At 43.2% G+C, this 19,785-nt stretch overlaps 1 protein-coding gene across 1 annotated transcript; it reads left to right on the top strand.

Moving 5' to 3' along the window:
- The first annotated feature begins 382 nt into the window (after positions 1 to 382).
- PSMC3 (proteasome 26S subunit, ATPase 3) lies at positions 383 to 19,673 on the top strand. Its single transcript, XM_050953562.1, has 13 exons — positions 383 to 615; positions 832 to 912; positions 11,815 to 11,940; positions 14,641 to 14,745; positions 14,840 to 14,902; positions 15,494 to 15,631; positions 16,062 to 16,205; positions 16,848 to 16,996; positions 17,520 to 17,616; positions 17,812 to 17,957; positions 18,156 to 18,237; positions 18,394 to 18,522; positions 19,513 to 19,673. Exons 1-12 carry the CDS (start codon positions 589 to 591, stop codon positions 18,502 to 18,504), a joined length of 1,269 nt encoding a protein of 422 aa, XP_050809519.1. The 5' UTR covers positions 383 to 588; the 3' UTR covers positions 18,505 to 18,522; positions 19,513 to 19,673.
- Positions 19,674 to 19,785: the final 112 nt, after the last annotated feature.

The following is a 19,785-nucleotide window of genomic DNA, read 5'->3' as shown; positions in this document are numbered from 1 at the left end:
AAGGCTGCAAGACTGTGTGTGTTACCCCCCAGCTCTGTGCAAACACAGCGGCTCCCTGCACAGGACTGTTCAGCGTGGAACTGCTGCTAGCGGCACGTGGCCCGTACGGCGGGGTCACCGAGACAGGCGCTGGGGCCAGCCAGGCAGAGCAGGTTCCGTGTGTTCTCAGTCCAGAGCCGCGCACGTGCAGGGCCCGCGCACGCGCTATATTTACACCCACCAGTTTGTATTTGCAAATAAAGTCTTTGCACCCACGCCCGGCTGGCTCTGCTCGTGCCCGGGGGAGGAGCCACGCGAGCGACTCCCTCCGCCGGCTGGGCACAGCGCCTGCGCCACCGCCTGGGGAGGAGAGGCGGGTCGTGCAGCGGCCACGCCCCTACCCCGCACCAAGATGGCGGTGAGGATGCCACTCAGCAGAGTTGGGTGATGTCACGTGACTAATCGGAGGCCACGGAGTTTTTTTCCCCGCATGACAGATTCGACTGAGGGGGCAGGGGAGAGTGAAGTGGCTGAGTGTGGGGGCGAGGCGGAATCTGCTGTCCTCGACTATTGCCTTGTTTACCTCCAGGACCGCTCGTCCAGGACAAGATGGCGTCGGTCTGGGATGAGGCTGAGGTGAGGGGCCGGCACCGGGCGGGAGGCTGGGGAGCGGGAGGGACTCCGAGCTCGGGGGCACCAGCCCTGGGACCCTGGTCCCCCGGTCCCCCGCCGTCCCCAGCCAGTCGAGTCGGGATAGCGCCGTGTCCCGTCCCCGTGAGTTCGGCTGGCGAGGCCGGGGCGCGAGGGGCCCGGGCTGCCTGGCGGCCGGTGACGGTGACTCTGTCCCCGCAGGACGGCGTTGGCGAGGAGGTGCTGAAAATGTCCACAGAGGAGATCGTGCAGCGAACCCGCCTGCTCGACAGCGAGATCAAGGTGAGGTGGGAGCGGGGGTTGTGGGGCGGTCGCTGTCCCCCGGCCGGCTGCGAAGGCAGAGCAGCGAGAGCGGGGGCTGCTGGCCAGGCACCGAGTTCTAGCAGCAGCAGAGAAGTCCAGCCGGGGGCAGAGCAGCTCCTGTCCATGTCCCCGTGTAGACTGGGACGCGCCGCCCAGGGCCAGTGGAAGATCCCGGGGCTCCTGGGCCCAGCCCCCTGCGGTCACTGCTCCCTGGGGGCTCTGCTAGCCTGGAGCCGGGTCCGCGCCCAGGTAGCTCTTAAGGACTGTGAGCAGCCCGTGCCCTGCATTGGCATGTCTGGCGCCGGATTTTGGCCTCCGACCTGGCCAGGGGGCGGCAAAGGGACCCAGACCCCTTATTTTTTTCTCTGGTCCATTTCAGCCGCCTTTCCCTACACACACCAGGAAGAGGCTGGTGCCACCCCAGGAAGTAGCGCCCCATGCCTGTTCCCTGAGCATCCCCCGCTGCTCTCGAGAGCAGCCCTACACCTCTGCCTTCCCCCATAGGTACACCCACTACTCCCCAGAGTGTCCCCACAGGAGGCCATGGAGTGTGCTCCCGTTGCCTCATACACCACTTCCCATGCCCTACTGCTGCCTGCACTGCTCAATTTTATTTCTGTTAAATGCTGCTGATGTACTGTACTGTGCTGCCTTCTGCTGTACACAAGAGTCAAAAGGAGTCTGCAGTGTAAAGACAAGGATAAAGGAAGATATTTTGGGAGACCTAGAGCTAAGACTGAATTTATGTTGTTTTTATAATGAAATGATGACAAGGGAATTATATTTGTTAGAAGCGAATTGTTGCTCTCTGCACCTGGTACTTTACAAAGTCTCTGGAAATTATAAGATATAAATGGATAGTCAGCAAGTGAGGAACTGTGGCAGGGGAATTAGCAGGTGGGTTGCCAAAGCCATTAATGTTGTTTAGAATTTTAAAATATTATTTTTCAGTATTTTGCTGACACTTGGGAGGAAGGCCTGGGCTTGTAGACCATTTTAGAAGAAGTACATTTTCAAAAGGACTTTGAGCAGATTCTAGCTGCAGAGATGAGTGTTCTACACAGAATATATATAGTTAGTTGAGAACAGCAAAGTAAGGAGTAAAAAGTCTTGAGTGCTGAGGGAGATAAGAAGTGGAGACATTGTTCAGGAGTTTGTAGTAGTTCAAGAGGTTTGAAAAGGCCGTATTTCTTATAGTTCCAAAGTCCCCAAACTGTGGAGTGGGAATGTTCAGGGGGCCAGGGAGGGAGCACCACCCAGTTCTTGGCCTCAGCTGTTGGCACCATGCCCACCAGTTTGGGGCCCCAGCTGCTGGCCTCAGCTCCACTCCTAGCCTCTGCCCCATTGTCAGTTTGGGGACCACTGTTCTAATTCAGTATTATCATTTGCAGTATCGGCTTGAATTAGAACATAAGAGTGGCCATACTGGGTCAAACCCACAGTCTGTCTGGACCAGTATCCTATCTCTGACAGTGGCCAGTACCAGAGATTTCTAAGGAGGTGAACAGAACAGGGTCATTTCAAGTGGTCCAGACCCTGAAGGTCAGTCCACGCTTTTGGCAGTATGAGGTTTAGGGACAACCGGAGCATGGGGTTACATCTCTGGCATTTTGGCTAATAGCCATTGTGAATTTATCTAATTCTTTTTTCACAACATCCCATCTTATGTTCGGTCTTCACTGAGAGGTCTGAAGGAATGTCTAACATAGTGAATGCTTATGGGAAGGGGGTAGGTTTAGAAGATAAAATAAAAAAAGAGCAAGTTAAAAATCACTTAGAAAAGTTAGATGCCTGCAAGTCACCAGGGCCTGATGAAATGCATCTTAGAATACTCAAGGAGTTAATAGAGGAGGTATCTGAGCCTCTAGCTATTATCTTTGGAAAGTCATGGGGGACAGGAGAGATTCCAAAAGACTGGAAAAGGGCAAATATAGTGCCCATCTATAAAAAGGGAAATAAAAACAATCCAGGAAACTACAGACCAGTTAGTTTAACTTCTGTGCCAGGGAAGATAATGGAGCAAGTAATTAAAGAAATCATCTGCAGACACTTGGAAGGTGGTAAGGTGATAGGGAATAGCCAGCATGGATTTGTAAAGAACAAATTGTGTCAAACAAATCCGATAGCTTTCTTTGATAGGATAACGAGCCTTGTGGATAAGGGAGAAGCAGTGGATGTGGTATACCCAGACTTTAGTAAGGCATTTGATATGGTCTCGCATGATATCCTTATCGATAAACTAGGCAAATACAATTTAGATGGGGCTACTATAAGGTGGGTGCATAACTGGCTGGATAACCGTACTCAGAGAGTAGTTATTAATAGCTCCCAATCCTGCTGGAAAGGTATAACAAGTGGGGTTCCGCAGGGGTGTGTTTTGGGACCGGCTGTGTTCAATATCTTCATCAACGACTTAGATGTTGGCATAGAAAGTACGCTTATTAAGTTTGCAGACGATACCAAACTGGGAGGGATTGCAACTGCTTTGGAGAACAGGGTCAAAATTCAAAATGATCTGGACAAATTGGAGAAATGGTCTGAGGTAAACCGGATGAAGTTCAATAAAGACAAATGCAAAGTGCTCCACTTAGGAAGGAACAATCAGTTTCACACATACAGAATGGGAAGAGACTGTCTAGGAAGGAGTATGGCAGAAAGAGATCTAGGGATCATAGTGGACCACAAGCTAAATATGAGTCAACAGTGTGATACTGTTGCAAAAAAAGCAAACGTGATTCTGGGATGCATTAACAGGTGTGTTGTAAACAAGACACGAGAAGTCATTCTTCTGCTCTACTCTGTGCTGGTTAGGCCTCAACTGGAGTATTGTGTCCAGTTCTGGGCACCGCATTTCAAGAAGGATGTAGAGAAATTGGAGAGGGTCCAGAGAAGAGCAACAAGAATGATTAAAGGTCTTGAGAACATGACCTGTGAAGGAAGGCTGAAAGAATTGGGTTTATTTAGTTTGGAAAAGAGAAGTATGAGAGGGGACATGATAGCAGTTTTCAGGTATCTAAAAGGGTGTCATCAGGAGGAGTGAGAAAACTTGTTCACCTTAGCCTCTAAGGATAGAACAAGAAGCAATGGGCTTAAACTGCAGCAAGGGAGATTCAGGTTGGACATTAGGAAAAAGTTCCTAACTGTCAGAGTAGTTAAACACTGGAATAAATTGCCTAGGGAGGTTGTGGAATCTCCATCTCTGGAGATGGTTAAGAGTAGGTTAGATAAATGTCTATCAGGGATGGTCTAGACAGTATTTGGTCCTGCCATGAGGGCAGGGGACTGGACTCGATGACCTCTCGAGGTCCCTTCCAGTCCTAGAGTCTGTGAATCTATGGCAATGAGTTCCACAGGCTGACTCTGCATTTTGTTTGTTTTAAACCTGCTGCCTATTAATTTTATTGGGTGACCTTTAGTTCTTGTGCTATATGAAGGAGTAAATAAATAACATTTCCCTATTCACTTTCTCCACAGCATTGATAAATTTATAAACCTTTATCATATTGTCCCCTCCCCTTAGTAGTCTCTTCTCTAAGGTGACCAGTCCCAGTTATTTTAATCTTTCCTTATATGGAAGCTGTCCCTCCCCCTAATTTTTGTTACACTTCTCTGCAACATATTCTAAATTTATTTTATGGGATGACCAATTCTGCACTCAGTATTCAGGATGTGGGAATACCATGGATTTTTATAGTGGAATTATAATAATTGCTGTTTAATTATCTATCCTTTTTGTAATGGTTCCTATCACTGTTAGCTTTTTTGACTGTCCCTGCAAATTGTGGAGATGTTTTCAGGAAACTATCCATAATGACTCAGAGATCTCTTTCTTGGGTGGTAACAACTAATTTAGACCCCACCACTTTGTATGTATAGTTGGGATTATTTATTTCATATCAACATTTAATTTTATTTATCATTTTTGTCATACAGTTTAGTGAGATCCCTTTGTAACTCTTCACAGTTGGCTTTGGACTTAACTATCCTGAGTAATTTTGTATTGTCTGCCAATTTACCACCTCATTGTTCACCTCCTTTTCCAGGTCATTTATGAATATGTTGAACAGCACAGGTCCCAGTATGGATCCTGGGGGGACCACACTATTTACCTTTCTCCATTGTGAAAACTGACCATTTATTCCTATCCTTTGTTTCCTGTGCTTCAGAAGAAGTCATAAAAGCCTGCTTAGTGCGCCTAGATGTGCCTACTGTACGATGATTTTGACTGCATTTCCTCTTATCCATTTGAACTTTGCCACTTTTAATTTTGGTGTCCCTTGTTCTTATATAGTGGAACAGAGTAAAGAGAAGCCTAAACAGTCCTCTGTGTATCAGAATATTGCCACCAATGTTAAGGTGGCAGAAACCTCTCCATCCAGCTCTTACTTTCTCTTACACTAAATGCTCAGCATGCTGTTTTCCAGGATGATTGATATCAATCAAGGCAGTTTAAATTTCCAAGTGGAAAGCCTCAATTAAAATAATGTTAATCAACTTTTCCATATGTACGTAAGTTAATTTCTAAATAAAGTTGCAGTCTCATTGGTTGGTATAACCATTAAAATGTTGATTTACAACTAAGCAGAGCCTTTACGCTGGATTTACTGAATCTTTTTGCTAACTAGAAAGGTACACTGTAGCTATATACGTTTATTATTTTCAGATTCTTATCAGTTGTACATTTTTAATGGCTTAGAAAATGGTGAATGATTCTTATTTACTAGTAACTTTTTGCTTATGATTTGTCATGTTGCATCAGGATGGCAACTGGAATTTAATTAAACATGCAAAACAGAATATAACTTTTTTTTTTAATTAAAGAACGCAACCTTAAATGTTTTGGATGCACAAATTGCTCTTATAAAAATGTGTTTCATATTTACAACTAGGAACAAGAGGGATTAAATATAATCAGTGAATTAAACTGATTATTTCAGGTCAGCCTGGGAAAATTTTCAAATATGCCTAAGAGAATGTGATTGGAGCTTAAGTTCCTACTCTTCTATGTCTCTTGAATATGAGACAACAGTCTCCCAAGTTACTAGTAGATCTCATCCCCTCCCTCCTTGTTTTTATTCAGAGGCTGGAAAAGCAGGACAGGTTTTTTCTGATTTTTCAATTCTTATCAATTACTCAATTTTAAATTAATTAGTTCAAATGGAGAAAATATTCTTTTTGTGCCTTCAGAAGAGGTTACTGCTATCAAAAGCTGGTTTAGCACTTCAGAAACACTTGTTTCATGTGCTTAGCTAATGCTTAGCTTAGACTTCCACCAGTTCAGTGGTGTGACCTTCTTTAAAATATTAGCAAACATGCATGCTTGAATGGTTCACCTCCAACCCTGCAATTTATTATGGTTGGCCTGATTGATGGGTGATTATTAGATGCACATGTCATAGCAGCATCTTCTTCAGCAGTTAGGCCTCTGACCTGGTACTTTGGTTTGAGAATATTAATGAGAAAATGAGATGGAGTAAATGCTTGATCAAGCCACTTCGGTATTGCCTGTAGTTTAACTTTGCTGCAGGGCAGGGGTAGGCAACCTATGGCACACGTACCGATTTTCAGTAGCATTCACACTGCCCAGGTCCTGGCCACTGGTCCAAGGGGCTCTGCATTTTAATTTAATTTTAAATGAAGCTTCTTAAACATTTAAAAACCTTATTTACTTTACATACAACAATAGTTATAGACTTATAGAAAGAGACTTCTAAAAATGTTAAAATGTATTATTGGCATATGAAACCTTAAATTAGAGTGAATAAATGAAGACTTGGCACACCACTTCTGAAAGGTTGCCAACCCCTGTTGCAGGATATTTCTGTCTCTGGTGCAAATTTTCAACAGCATCATCAGTACAGCAGCAATCTTTCTAAATTTTGTTCATGACTATGGAAATAGGTTTAGTATATTCAGCATATCTTCTACATTTCTTCTTAGTCTAATGTTGACTACTTTGGCTGTGGTAGTTCCATCTCTGTCATGATTTCCTTTACAAATTGTCATCAGAATAGGCCAGTTCTTAATAAATAGCTTGAAACAATTAACCACTGAATACCATTGTACATCTTGGGGGAGAATTGGTTTGTATCCTTCTGCTGTCTTTAGTGATGCTGAAGCAAAGTGATTGTTATAGAAGTATTTTGCTATTTCAACATTATTTTCCTTTATTCCTGGAGTTGTACTTAAGTCTTTGGCTAAAAGACTAATCAAATGAATACCTCACCCATATGTTGTAAGTTTCAGGTTCTCTGCATTATTTTTGTCTGTTTTTTCTCATCTTTGCTACATTTGCAGCATTGTATGTAACAAAGCTATGCACTTGACACTTGACTTTTTGTTCACAGTTTGTTACAGCTTTTACTGCTATTTCTTTTATGCATTCTGTTGTATTGTGGGGGGGATTTCCTTATGTATCAGTTGTTCTGTAAAATAGTAAGCCCTATCTTCTGTTGTCACACAAGCACATATTACTGGATCATTGTGCACATTGTTCCGCCCATCAAGACTCAGATTAACAAATTTTCCATCAATATCTTTTTGTACACTGTTCAATTTCCTCCTCATACACTGTATCCAGCTACTGTCTAGCAATGTCTGCTCTGCCAAGTGGAGTGCAGCTTGATCGTAATGATTGAACCATGTCAGTGAAATGTTTGTTCTGAACAAGATGAAAGGGAGAACTTGTTGCATAAGTCAACTGAGCAGTCTATCGAGTCCTGCTGGAATTTGCTGTTTCTGATTACAAAGTTATCCATGGTTTTACTGGATGATTATATTGGTAATTTTCTGTCTGAGATATGTTTGGTTGCATATGAAATACTGGACATTGCAGATGTATGGTGTTATGAACAGCCAACATCTAAGCTGACTCCTGAAACAAAATGGTGTGTGGTTTTTTTTTTAAAGTCACTATTAATCATTATTACTCAGCGTACTGCTTTAAAAAAAAATGAGATTATAAATGAAAGATTCCTGCTGCTGCATGTTTGTACCACTGTTAAAATGATATTTTTATTATAGACCCAGTTTTATAGGGAAAATAATTATTAAATTATAAGGATAATTTAAGTCCATTTAAACCCTTGTCTTCTAGCAACATACCAAACAACTCGGGGGGGGGGGGGGGGAACCCATATTTTTAAATGTTAAAACTCATAAATGCCTAATAAAACGTGACTTTTAAATAGGAAATCTCCAGCTAGGATATTTTATTATATTGAACAATAAAAAATCATGTCAGAAGTCCAGCAATAACAGTAAAATGTAATTGATAAATACTCCCACAACAAACTAACATACCAATTATATTTTGAACACAAACATTTTGAAAATCATAAGCAAAACACCCAAAACACACTTGTTATTATAATCTGTTATTTATTAGCATAGTAAGGCACAGTAGGCAGGCCATAAGAATGATGCAAAAATAAGCTTACTAGTAGGTTAATACAAATTGTTCAGATATGTTACACTACTGTATTTTTTTAATTTAACCATGAAGATGGAGGCAGTTGAGAAATTAAAGGATTTCTGTTTGTGTCTGTCTAGCAGATACTGAAGGAGACAGTTACTTGAAGTTTCCAGAAGCAAGGGCTGCTATTTACCGGGTAGATCAGTCAGTACTCTCCAGCTCATGGAAAGACAGGTTTCAATGGTGGCTGGAGTCATAAATATTCCTAATTTGAGAACTGAGGCAATCAGGGCTAAGGAAGAAGCTATAAAATAGGAGTCTGAGACCATCCAGGTGGGCTAAGTGATGATCCTGATAAGATACATGATGGTGTTTCCTGGAGTGAGAGGCCAGATTCCAGTGACAGTGACGACTTTGCCAGTCTCTTGTACTCAGTAATACAGTCCCTGGGTCTCCCACAGGATCTTAATATAGTACATGACCTACTATGCCATATTTGTAAAGCTTGATCTCAAAAGTTAGATGCTTTTCCTCTGATTTTTTCTATGTATATCTATATAGAAAACCAGACTTTAATGCAAAGTTTTTGATAAAGGCTCATGGTGTCAGCATATTTAATTTTTATTTTATTTTTATTTAAATGTTTGAAGAGATTATAATAAATTGAAGCCTTAACATATTTTGTATTAAATTCAGATTTCTTTTTAAACAGGTTTATTTAAAAAAAGAAAACTTACTATAACTTAAATAACAAAACAAACAAAAAACCAATTTTTAGCCATCCTACTATTTGTTAATATTTCTCTAAATCACATCTCCAGATGCTTGTATCCAGCGGTGCTGTAACAATTCATATAGTGAGGGTGCTGTGAGCCATTGAATCAAACTAAACCCTGCATATGATGGAAACCACTACAAGCCAGGAGGTGTGGCAGCAACTCTGGTTCCAGCACCTATGCTTGTATTGTGACATAAGCAAATTTCTGTAGATTCACAGTAGCATAATCCTACAGTGTTAGAAAATTATTAGGGCTGTCAATCACAGTTGACTCTCACTGTTAACTCAAAAAAAAAATCACACTTTAAAAATTAATCGTAGTTTTAATCAGTTAAACAAGAGAATACCAATTGAAATTTATTAAGTATTTTGGATGTTTTTCTACATTTTCACATGTATTGTATTTTGTGTTGTAATTGAAATCAAATTGTATATTTTTATTACAAATATTTGCACTGTAAAAATGATAAGGAAAAGAAATAGTATTTTTCAGTTCACCTCATACAAGTACTGTAGTGCAATCTCTTTGTTGTGAAAGTGCACTTTCACAAATGTAGAGGTTTTTTGTTACATGACTGTACTCAAAAAAAAAAAAAAAAAAAATGTAAAACTTCAGAGCCTACAAGTCCACTCAGTCCTACTTCTTGTTCAGCCAATCGCTAAGACAAACAAGTTTGTTTGCTTTTACAGGAGATAATGCTGCCCTCTTCTTATTTACAGTGTCACCAGAAAGTGAGAACAGGCATTTGCGTGGCACTTTTGTAGCCAGCATTGCAAAGTATTTACATGCCAGATATGCTAAATTTGTATGCCCCTTCATGCTTCAGTTGCCATTCCAGAGGACATGCTTCCCTGCTGATGACGCTTGTTAAAAAAAGCATTCATTAAATTTGTGACTGAGCTCCTTGGGGGAGAATTGTATGTCCCCTGTTCTGTTTTACTCACATTCTGCCATATATTTCATATAATAGCAGTCTCGGATGATGACCCAGCACATGTTCATTTTAATTCACTGCTGTTTTCACAAAACGCAAAGAAGGTACCTATGTGAAATTTCTAAAGATAGCTACAGCACTCGACCCAAGGTTTAAAAATCTGAATTGCCGTCCAAAATCTGAAAGGAACAAGGTGTAGAGCGTGCTTTCAGAAGTCTTAAAAGAGCAACACTCTGATGCGGAAACTACAGAACCCGAATCACTAAAAGAGAAAATCAACCTTCAGCTGATGGCATCTGACTCAGATAATGAAAATGAGCATGGGTTGGGCTGCACTGCTTTGGATGGTTATCAAGCAGAACCTGTCCTCAGCATGGACACATGTCCACTGTAATGGTGGTTGAAGCATGAAGGGACACATGAATCTTTAGCGCATCTGGTACGTAAATACCTTGCAACGCCAGCTACAACAGTGCCATCAGAACCCCTGTTCTCACTTTCAGGTAACATTGTAAACGAGGCAGGCAGCATTATCTCCTGCAAGTGTAAACAAACTTGTTTGAGCGAGCAAGAAGTAGGACTGAGTGGACTTGCAGTCTCTAAAATTTTACATTTATTTTATTTTTGGATTCAGTTTTTTTTGTACATAATTCTACATTTGTAAGTTCAACTTTCATGATAGAGATTGCATTACAGCATTTTTATTAGGTTAATTGAAAAATACTATTTCTTTTTTTTACAGTGCAAATACTTGTAATCAAAAATAAAGTGAGCACTGTACACTTTGTATTCTGTGTAATTGAAATCAATGTATTTGAAAGTGTAGAAGGCAACAACAAATATTTAAATAAATGGTATTTTATTATTGTTTAACAGTGCAATTAATCACAATTAATTTTTTAATCACTTGACAGCCCTAAAAATTATCGTTGATGTAGAGCACTGGAGAAATGTCAAAGGAAACTGTTCCTTGCCTTGAGAAGTTTACAATGTAAAGATGGTGAATTTGAGGGAAGGATGAGTTTACCATTGGATAGAAATCAGTTAATTCAGATCTAAGTAGACTCAGAGAGATTAGTTGATATCATGGTGTTTTCCAGGGATACCAGCCTCTTCCTCTGGAGGCAGGAAGTGAGCGGATAAGGCAGCACTATAGATAGCAAGGCAGAATTTGATTATTTTATTGGATACAATCCACCAAAATTGTATTAATCTTTATTTTTAAGCATTTTTCCAATTTTTATGCACTCACTGAGATCTTTCTGAGTTGCCTTCAAGGAGTTTTGTGCAAGAGGCAGGACTGATATTCCAGGCTGATCAACAATAACATGTCCAGCATCCGGAAACTGTTTTAAAAGTGATTTGCAAATTCTCCAATCCTTAAATGCAGGAACAAGTGTGGGGCTTCAATGTGCCAATCGATGGGAATAAAATCTGAAAACAATTTTTCCAAAACAAAGTCTCCTGCTCCCATGAGAAGGAATTCAAATTCCTGGGTAGTTTTAGAATTCTTCAGACGGCATCAGAAGGAAATGATTTGGGGGCACTGATGAGTTGAGACCAGAATGGTGAAGCGCTGTGTACCTCAATCCGTGAAGTCACACCACTTAGCCTAATCTGTTTTGCCCTAACATTTTTCCCTCCTCCTTCCAAACTGTCTCTTAGGATTCATTCTGATCTTCTGATTGTGTGATGTATGTCTGTATTTGTTTCTTTGTTCTGCTAAGGTTATTCCTAACTTGTGCTGATTTCAGATAATGAAGAGTGAGGTGCTGAGAGTTACCCATGAGCTGCAGGCCATGAAAGATAAGATCAAAGAGAATAGTGAGAAGATCAAAGTGAACAAAACCCTGCCTTACCTCGTTTCCAATGTCATTGAGGTGAGTGTTGTGCCCTTTTGGAGTAATGTTAGGAGCGATACCTTATTGGGAGCACAGCTTTTAATTTTAAGAGGTTCCTTCGCTAATTGGGGGTGAAGGGTCAGTGACTGGAGCAGAGGACTGTGTGTAGTGAATCAATCTAAGTTGGGACCAGTGACTTCCTCTTTTTGTTTCCCAGTCTTTAAAATGGAAACAGTTAGCAGATATTGATGTGTAAGGCCTGGTCTACACACACTTTTTGTAGTGATTTAGCTATTTTGATTAGGGGTGCTGTTCCATCAGTATAAAAGTGATTATACTGAGGGCTGGCCTACACTAGGAAGTTAGGCTAACCAAGCTACATCTCTCAGGGGTGTGAAAAATTCACCCTTTGAGAGATCTCATTAGGCCAACCTAAGCCATAGTGTAAACAGCACTAGGTCAACCCTACCTATCACCTCTCGGAGGTAGATTTACTACGGCAACAGAAGAATTTCTTCTGTGGTTGCAGCAATTGTCTACACTGAAGCACTACAGCGATGCAGCTTACTCCTGGGCGAATTCTGTGCCATTGCGCATGCGCAGAAGTTATATCCCCCACAGATTTCTTTGCTTCCCCACAGAAAAATGACTTTCTGAGTGGGAAGCAAAGGGAAGCCATGAGTGGTCATGTACTCCTCCCCAGCAGTATGTTTTGGGTGCCCAGGGCAGCCAGGAGAGAGGTAAATCACGGGAAGGGGGGGCGGGTCTGGGGAAGATCTGGCTGGTGGCTCCTACCCTGTGCCTGGCTCAGCTGCTAGTCCTGACTGGGCTGGGGACGACAGGACTTCCAGGGCAGGGTCAGACCCACCCCCCGTTTTCTCCCCCAGCTTCAGGAAGTTCTGCAAGCCCTGCCCCTCCCCCCCCAACACACACACACACACACATGCTTCCTGCACCCATTGCTCCTCAGCTGCAGAAGGAAGGATCCCTGTACCTGGAGCTGCTCCCCGATCCGCCCAGTCCCCATGCATCCTGATCCTCCCATCGAGCATCCACCCCCACACACACGCTCTGGACCACCCTGACCAACCCCACTCCCCCAGGATCTGGACCCCCCATGGAGCCCCTCCAGCCTGCTTAGCCCCAACCACCTTCACCTGGACCTCCCTGCAGAGTTCCATTACCGTTGCACCCAGAACCCCCCAGCAAACCCTTGTGCATCCAGATCTCTTCCCCACACACACACTCCCCACAACTGGATCCACTGAGCTGCCCGCACTGAAATTGCCCTGCACAGACAGAAACCTCTCAACCCACAGCTGGATCCCTCCACACTTGGATCCCACCTTGCTGAGCCTGCCTGCCCACACCTTGTGCACTGGCACAGAGGGGCAGGGCCCTGGGGTTTTTCTGTGGCAGGCCCAGTCCTTGCACTGTGGCAGGATTATGTGCAGCCTCACTGCTGAGTCGAGGGGGGTGGGAGCTGCACAGTGATCTCTCATCTCTGTGTAGCCAGTGGCCTGTGCTCCCCAGTGCCATGCTGGAGCCTCCACGTTTATTTGACAAATTTTGCTGAATTTTTAAATTTTTGGCGCAGAATGCCCTCAGGAGTAGCGGCTGTACTCTTGTGCTATAATGTTTCTAGTTAGTCATACCCTGATATACCTTATTCCCCTTCTCTTATGGAGATAAGCCATAATGATATAAGTATTTGTATATTGCTGTAACTACATCCACTTTAGGGAGGTTATCACTTCAACTATATCTGTTCAATTTTTGTGAACAGATGAACACTAAGGGAAATGTCATTGACCTAGCCTTAAGTTTCTCTGAAGTTCCTTGCAGTCTTCTATAATTTTATTTCATCTGTGGATTTTGCCACCTTTCTGCTCACCTACTTTTCCAGATCAATATTAAATAAAACTGGTCCTTGTATGGTACTTTGTGGATTCCCTGTTAACCTTTTTGCTTTGAAGAATCTGATAATTTATTCCTGCTCTTCTGTTTTCTCCATTATTTCAGCCCTCACAGTTCAAAAACTGAGTCAGATGCCCAAAGACATATGAAATCCATGTTTTTGTCTTGTGATTTTTGGACTCCTCCTGCCCAACTACAATTCTGTCCCTTTAGCCATTTTCTCATTCACAACCATATTTTGACCTGCACCCCCAACTACTTAGTTTCCTTAGTAGACTGTTGTGAGTGACTTTGTCAAAGCCTTTTGAGAGTCCAAATAAATTATATCATCTGGTTTTCCTTTATCTGTAATTTTTTGACATGTTCAAAAAATTCTAATAGATTAGTGAGGCACAATTTTATTTTCCAGTAGTTGTGCTAGTTTGTCTTTCTCAGTGTTTCATAATTCTTGAATATGGTTTCAACCAATTTATGTGATACCAGCATTGGTTTATTATACTGGAGTGGGGAGGATGCCTAGCATCCCTAGCCACGACTCCTGTTCCTCAGTATTTTGCAGTGCCTTCCCCTGTGCTGTTGCCTTGTTGCTATGACAGGGAGCTCTGCAACTCAGGAAGTTCTAAATTCTCTCAGGGGATTTAATTACAAGCATAATTCTACCATTGGTGGATGATGGTAGACAGTGGGATGTTTAGTTTCCACTGCTTTGTGTGATTTTGAGCTAGGAACCCAATATCAGAAGCCTTGAGATGTGATCCAGGGGTGGGATGGTTAGACTGGCCCGATTCTGCTTCTAATGATATCTTTTCTTCTGGTCTTCAGCTACTGGATGTTGACCCCAATGACCAGGAAGAGGATGGAGCAAATATTGATCTAGATTCCCAGAGGAAGGGCAAGTGTGCTGTGATTAAAACCTCCACTCGCCAGGTGAGAGCCATGAAGCTGTGTAGGTGTGGGGAGTGCTGGTAGGGGATCCAGCCCTGTTTGGTTGCTGTGCTTACGTTGATTCCTCTCCCCACAGACATATTTCCTGCCCGTGATCGGGTTAGTTGATGCAGAGAAGCTAAAGCCTGGAGACCTAGTGGTGAGTGGTTGCAATGTAACTGGCAAATACTGACCACATGGTGTTAGCCAGGAAATCTAGTACTTGGCTGGCTTAGTTTCTCATGAGGAAATGATCTAAGCAGATTTTTTTATAAGGCCTTGTTTAGACAAGGATTTAATGGTGCGATATTAGCATGTGTTAACTAATGCATTTGAAAAGTCTAGTGTAGACGAGGCACACTGGGCCAGATTTACAAAGGCATTTAGCTGCCTAAGTATGCAGTTAGATGCCTAACTCCCATTTAAATCAATGGGACTTAAGCACATAGCCTGCATAATTGGCACTAAGGTGCCTATGTGCATTTTTAAGCACCCAAATACCTTGGTAAACCCCTTGCCTTTGTCATGTCAAGTTAAAGCCTAGACTCCTTACTAGTCTTTAACTCATCCAGACATTAAGAACAGAACTGCATCATATTTTTTTTTTTCTGAGTCCTGATGCATGAGGTATTTACCTCTATAATATCCTGACCTGGTGTATCATCTGTAGGTGAACTATCTTCCTTAGTTGTTGCCTGAACGGGCTTTATCAGAAACTTTTCAGTCTAAGTTATTGCCTTTGTGTTTGCAGGGTGTGAACAAGGACTCTTACTTGATCCTGGAGACCCTACCTACTGAATATGACTCACGAGTGAAAGCCATGGAGGTGGATGAGAGGCCCACAGAGCAGTACAGCGACATTGGGGGGCTGGATAAACAGATCCAAGAGGTGACAAGCGGAGGAAGGATGGTCTAGTGGTTAGTCAGGGAATCCCACTTTCAATTTCCTTCTCCTCCACAGACTTCCTATGTGACCCTGGACAAGATACTTAGTCTCTCCGTGTCTCTGATCCCCATATATATAGTCAGGATAATAGCACTTCCTTACCTCATAGGAGTGTTGTGAGGATAAATACATTAAAACTTGTGAGGCACTCAGATACTATGAGTAATGGGGTCATAGAAGTACTTAGAATCCAGTCTGTGAATAACATGATCCCTACAGGTAGATTTTCCCCTGCATTTGAGTTTGGAATTGAGGCAGTCTGGATCCACGGGGTGGGAGGTTAGGGATTCTAGCTTAAGGACTGGATTAGCATCAGGGGTAGAGTTTCTGATGGAAAAAGTTTTATTTTCTTAATGTTTTTCTGTCCTTGCAGCTGGTGGAGGCCATTGTCCTGCCAATGAATCATAAGGAGAAGTTTGAAAACCTGGGTATCCAGCCCCCCAAAGGAGTGCTTATGTATGGGCCACCTGGAACAGGGAAGACCCTCTTAGCTAGAGCATGTGCTGCCCAGACAAAGGTAAGAGGGATTGAGTGCACAGACCTGCCCCACTAGGGAGTAATAAAATTCCCCTAGGGCAGAGCTCCCCAAACTTTTCTTATTGCGTATCCCCTTCCAGATGTACCAGCTGACCGTGTACCCCTACCCTTCTCATCACTGATACTTTGTGTGTTCTTCTTAACATGACCTTTCTTTAGCCATATTTCACTCTTATGTACAGATATAGTGTGACATACCACCAGAAAAAAACCCTGACCAAGTTATAAGCCCAGTTAGACTGGACAGTTGCTGGGCAACTGAACCCACGCTATATGGTGATTGGAGGTGAGGAGTCTGGATGTCACCATCTCTGTGTATCTGTGTTCTCATTGGTACATCTTGAAGTAAATTAACTACTGTATTTTATATAACAAATTCCCATGGAGTTTTAAAGCTTCGTCTGAGTAGCCTATTATGAAAATGCAATAAATAAAATAATAAAATCCGCGATTACACAATTTCTCCCACGTACCCCCCTAGTAATGCCTCATGTACCACAGTGTGGGAACCCTGGCGCTAGGGTAAGGCGTGATAGGCTCCAACCTGTGCTGTGAAGAGAGCAGAGAGTTGGGGCAATGTGGGCGAAGGAGCTGTGTAACTGACTTGTTCCCTACCCTCCAGGCAACATTCTTGAAGCTGGCTGGCCCACAGTTGGTGCAGATGTTCATTGGAGATGGAGCCAAGCTGGTGAGAGATGCCTTTGCACTGGCCAAGGAGAAAGCTCCTTCTATCATCTTCATTGATGAGCTGGATGCCATTGGCACCAAGAGGTGAGATCTGCGGGCCATGCTGTAAGAACTGGAGTGAACTCCCAGGTGGGGAGTTTTAGGGTGCTTCTCTGTCTGGGTGCAGTAACCCCAGTCTAGTGGGTGGGATTATTTCAAAAGCATATTTGTTTCCTGTATGAATAATTTGATCCTTCCTGCCAGCTCAGTCTGTTGCACAGCTATTGGGGCTGGGCAGCGAGAGCCACAAGGATAAGGATCCTGTTTATTACCAGTAAACAGTGGTTCTACCTCAGTGCAAATCAGGATTGCCAGCACTGTTAGCAGGCACCTACTAATGCTATTAACACCTACCACACTGGCATAGACAATATTAACCCTTTCTGGCTTGAATGCAAATGGTTTGGGCCCAGTGAGACCCAAATGATGCCCATGTACATTTTGGAAGATCAAAACATGAAAGAGGAGGAGGGAGGCTGGTGTTGGGGCAGTATAAGTGGGATGAGGGCACCTGGGGGAGTTACAGGCATGAGCAGAGTTGACTCAGTTTCCTGTATTCCTTCTCCAGGTTTGACAGCGAGAAGGCTGGCGACCGGGAAGTGCAGAGGACCATGCTGGAGCTTCTGAACCAACTTGATGGATTCCAACCCAACACACAAGTCAAGGTAATTCTCTCTCTGCAAGAGGCAGTCCTGTTATTATCAAGCCACAGTGGGCTCTACAGGGAGGGGTTGCAAGCCCTTCACAAGGAAGGTGATCTCATGGCAGAAGGGAGTTGGTGGATCCTGCTAGGCAGGGGAGCCCAGAACAGAGTGTCTGTCCTCCGGGAGCCTCAGACTGATATTCTTGTTCCTCTGTAGGTGATTGCTGCAACCAACCGTGTGGATATCCTGGACCCTGCTCTGCTCCGGTCTGGACGCCTAGATCGCAAAATTGAGTTCCCGATGCCCAATGAGGAGGCCAGAGCTAGGATTATGCAGATCCATTCACGCAAGATGAATGTCAGGTATGAAAGAAGTGAAGACCAGCTCATTGAGGGGCATTATGGAAAGAGTACCATAAATCTTTGTTTCTTAATCCTGGGGTTGGAAGTGCTCCCTCCCATATGTAGAGCTTGATGCTGGGTGCTTTAAGGACACTCCACACCTTGCTGTTCAATGGCAGTGTGGGGTTTTATGGGTTTGTTTTTTATTTTCTCTCGCAGCCCTGATGTGAATTACGAGGAGCTGGCTCGCTGTACAGATGACTTCAATGGAGCACAGTGCAAGGCCGTGTGTGTGGAAGCGGTGAGTATCACTTAACAGCCTATTTCCTGCCCCCTCAGACTTCCAAAGCAGATGGTAAAAGAGGAAAGCTTGGGGTGGGATGGAGTAATTTATGACAGGTTGATCTGGTCCCAGGCCAGTGTTCTATCCCTTAACTACTCTCTCTCGTTGGGGTAGGGGATGATTGCACTTCGGCGTGGAGCCACAGAGCTCACCCATGAGGACTATATGGAAGGAATCCTGGAGGTTCAGGCCAAGAAAAAAGCCAATCTGCAATACTATGCCTAATCTCTGCACTGCAATCAGGTATTGTGGCCTTGGCAGAATTGGACAGGCTGGAATTCGAGAGGACTGGACTGTTCGGTTATATTTTATGTGCTGGAAAAAAATAAAGCTTTTTCCCCGCTCCTTTAAAAAAAAATCCTTGCCTAGATAAGGTTCATAATGCTACAGCTTGAAGGGAAAATAATTCATCCTTCGATGAATTTGAAATTGGCCTTCAAGTCTTACTTGGGCTGGGACAGGCTTAAATCCTAGGGTGAGAGTAATTGCTTATGTTTTAGAGCCACTTGCTGTGGAGTAGGAATGACAAGGAATAATAAATTTAGGGGCTGTAAATGTAATCTAAATCAACCATTGGCTGCAGGCCAAAGGGATGCAAGGTCCTCAACACATCTACAATTCTTTCACTGCTGCAGCCAGTGGAGGAAAACAGCTAAGCAGAGCCTGTCCAATTCTACACTGGATTTAGCAGTCTTTTGTTAGGGTCATGTACTTGTTCCATACCACAAGCCTCTCTTTACTTCTCCTTTGCAAAAGAATGTTCTTGCTCCTAATTCCACCCAGGATCCTTCCCTCATGGTGGCTGTTGCACCCCTTTTTCAACCTGTTAATATATGACTATTGTATACAGCTTAAGGTGGAGTGAGTAGTTACTGCTCTGCAGTGCTGTGGGAAAAAACTCACCAATCCATCCAATAAACAAGTTTTTCAGTACTTTAATGCCAGTTGAGAATCACAGCCTCCATTTAAAAATGACACTTTATAAATACACTGACTTTAGCACTGCTTATCTTACATGCCATTCAGTTCTGTTAGAGAAAAACATCCCTGTCCCACTGCCTGTGCACCTTGTGGGGGGAGGTGGAGGAGCAGCAGGAGGTATGTATGAAAGAGAACTTTATCGGGCAGTAGCTTGGCTCATGTTCCTGAGTTAGCCCTAGTGCTGATGTGGGTTACAAGCTGCTCGCCATCCATTCCTCCAAAAAAATGTTATTTGTTCTCTGCTAGTTACAGGACATGGTATCAACTGAGCTGTGGGTTTGTGATTGAACTGTGCACAGCTGATGTATCCCACATTCCAGACAGACAACTGGGGACAAAGCCTCTACAGGAACAGTGTACAAAATGAGCATAAGCCAAGCTTTCTTGGGAAAATAAATTATAAATCTTCTGGATATACTGCAACAAGCTACTGTGACTGCTCCATCTTCATGTTGGCAATGTGTTTCCCTCTAAGCTCATCACTCTTTTCAAAGAGAGCTCTTTGCTTGCAGTGAGGAGTCATGT

Source organism: Gopherus flavomarginatus, chromosome 5 (assembly GCF_025201925.1).
Source record: "Gopherus flavomarginatus isolate rGopFla2 chromosome 5, rGopFla2.mat.asm, whole genome shotgun sequence".
NCBI classification, from domain to species: domain Eukaryota; kingdom Metazoa; phylum Chordata; order Testudines; family Testudinidae; genus Gopherus; species Gopherus flavomarginatus.
Note: the sequence above shows the minus strand (reverse complement) of the source record. Positions and strands in the feature narration are given on the sequence as shown.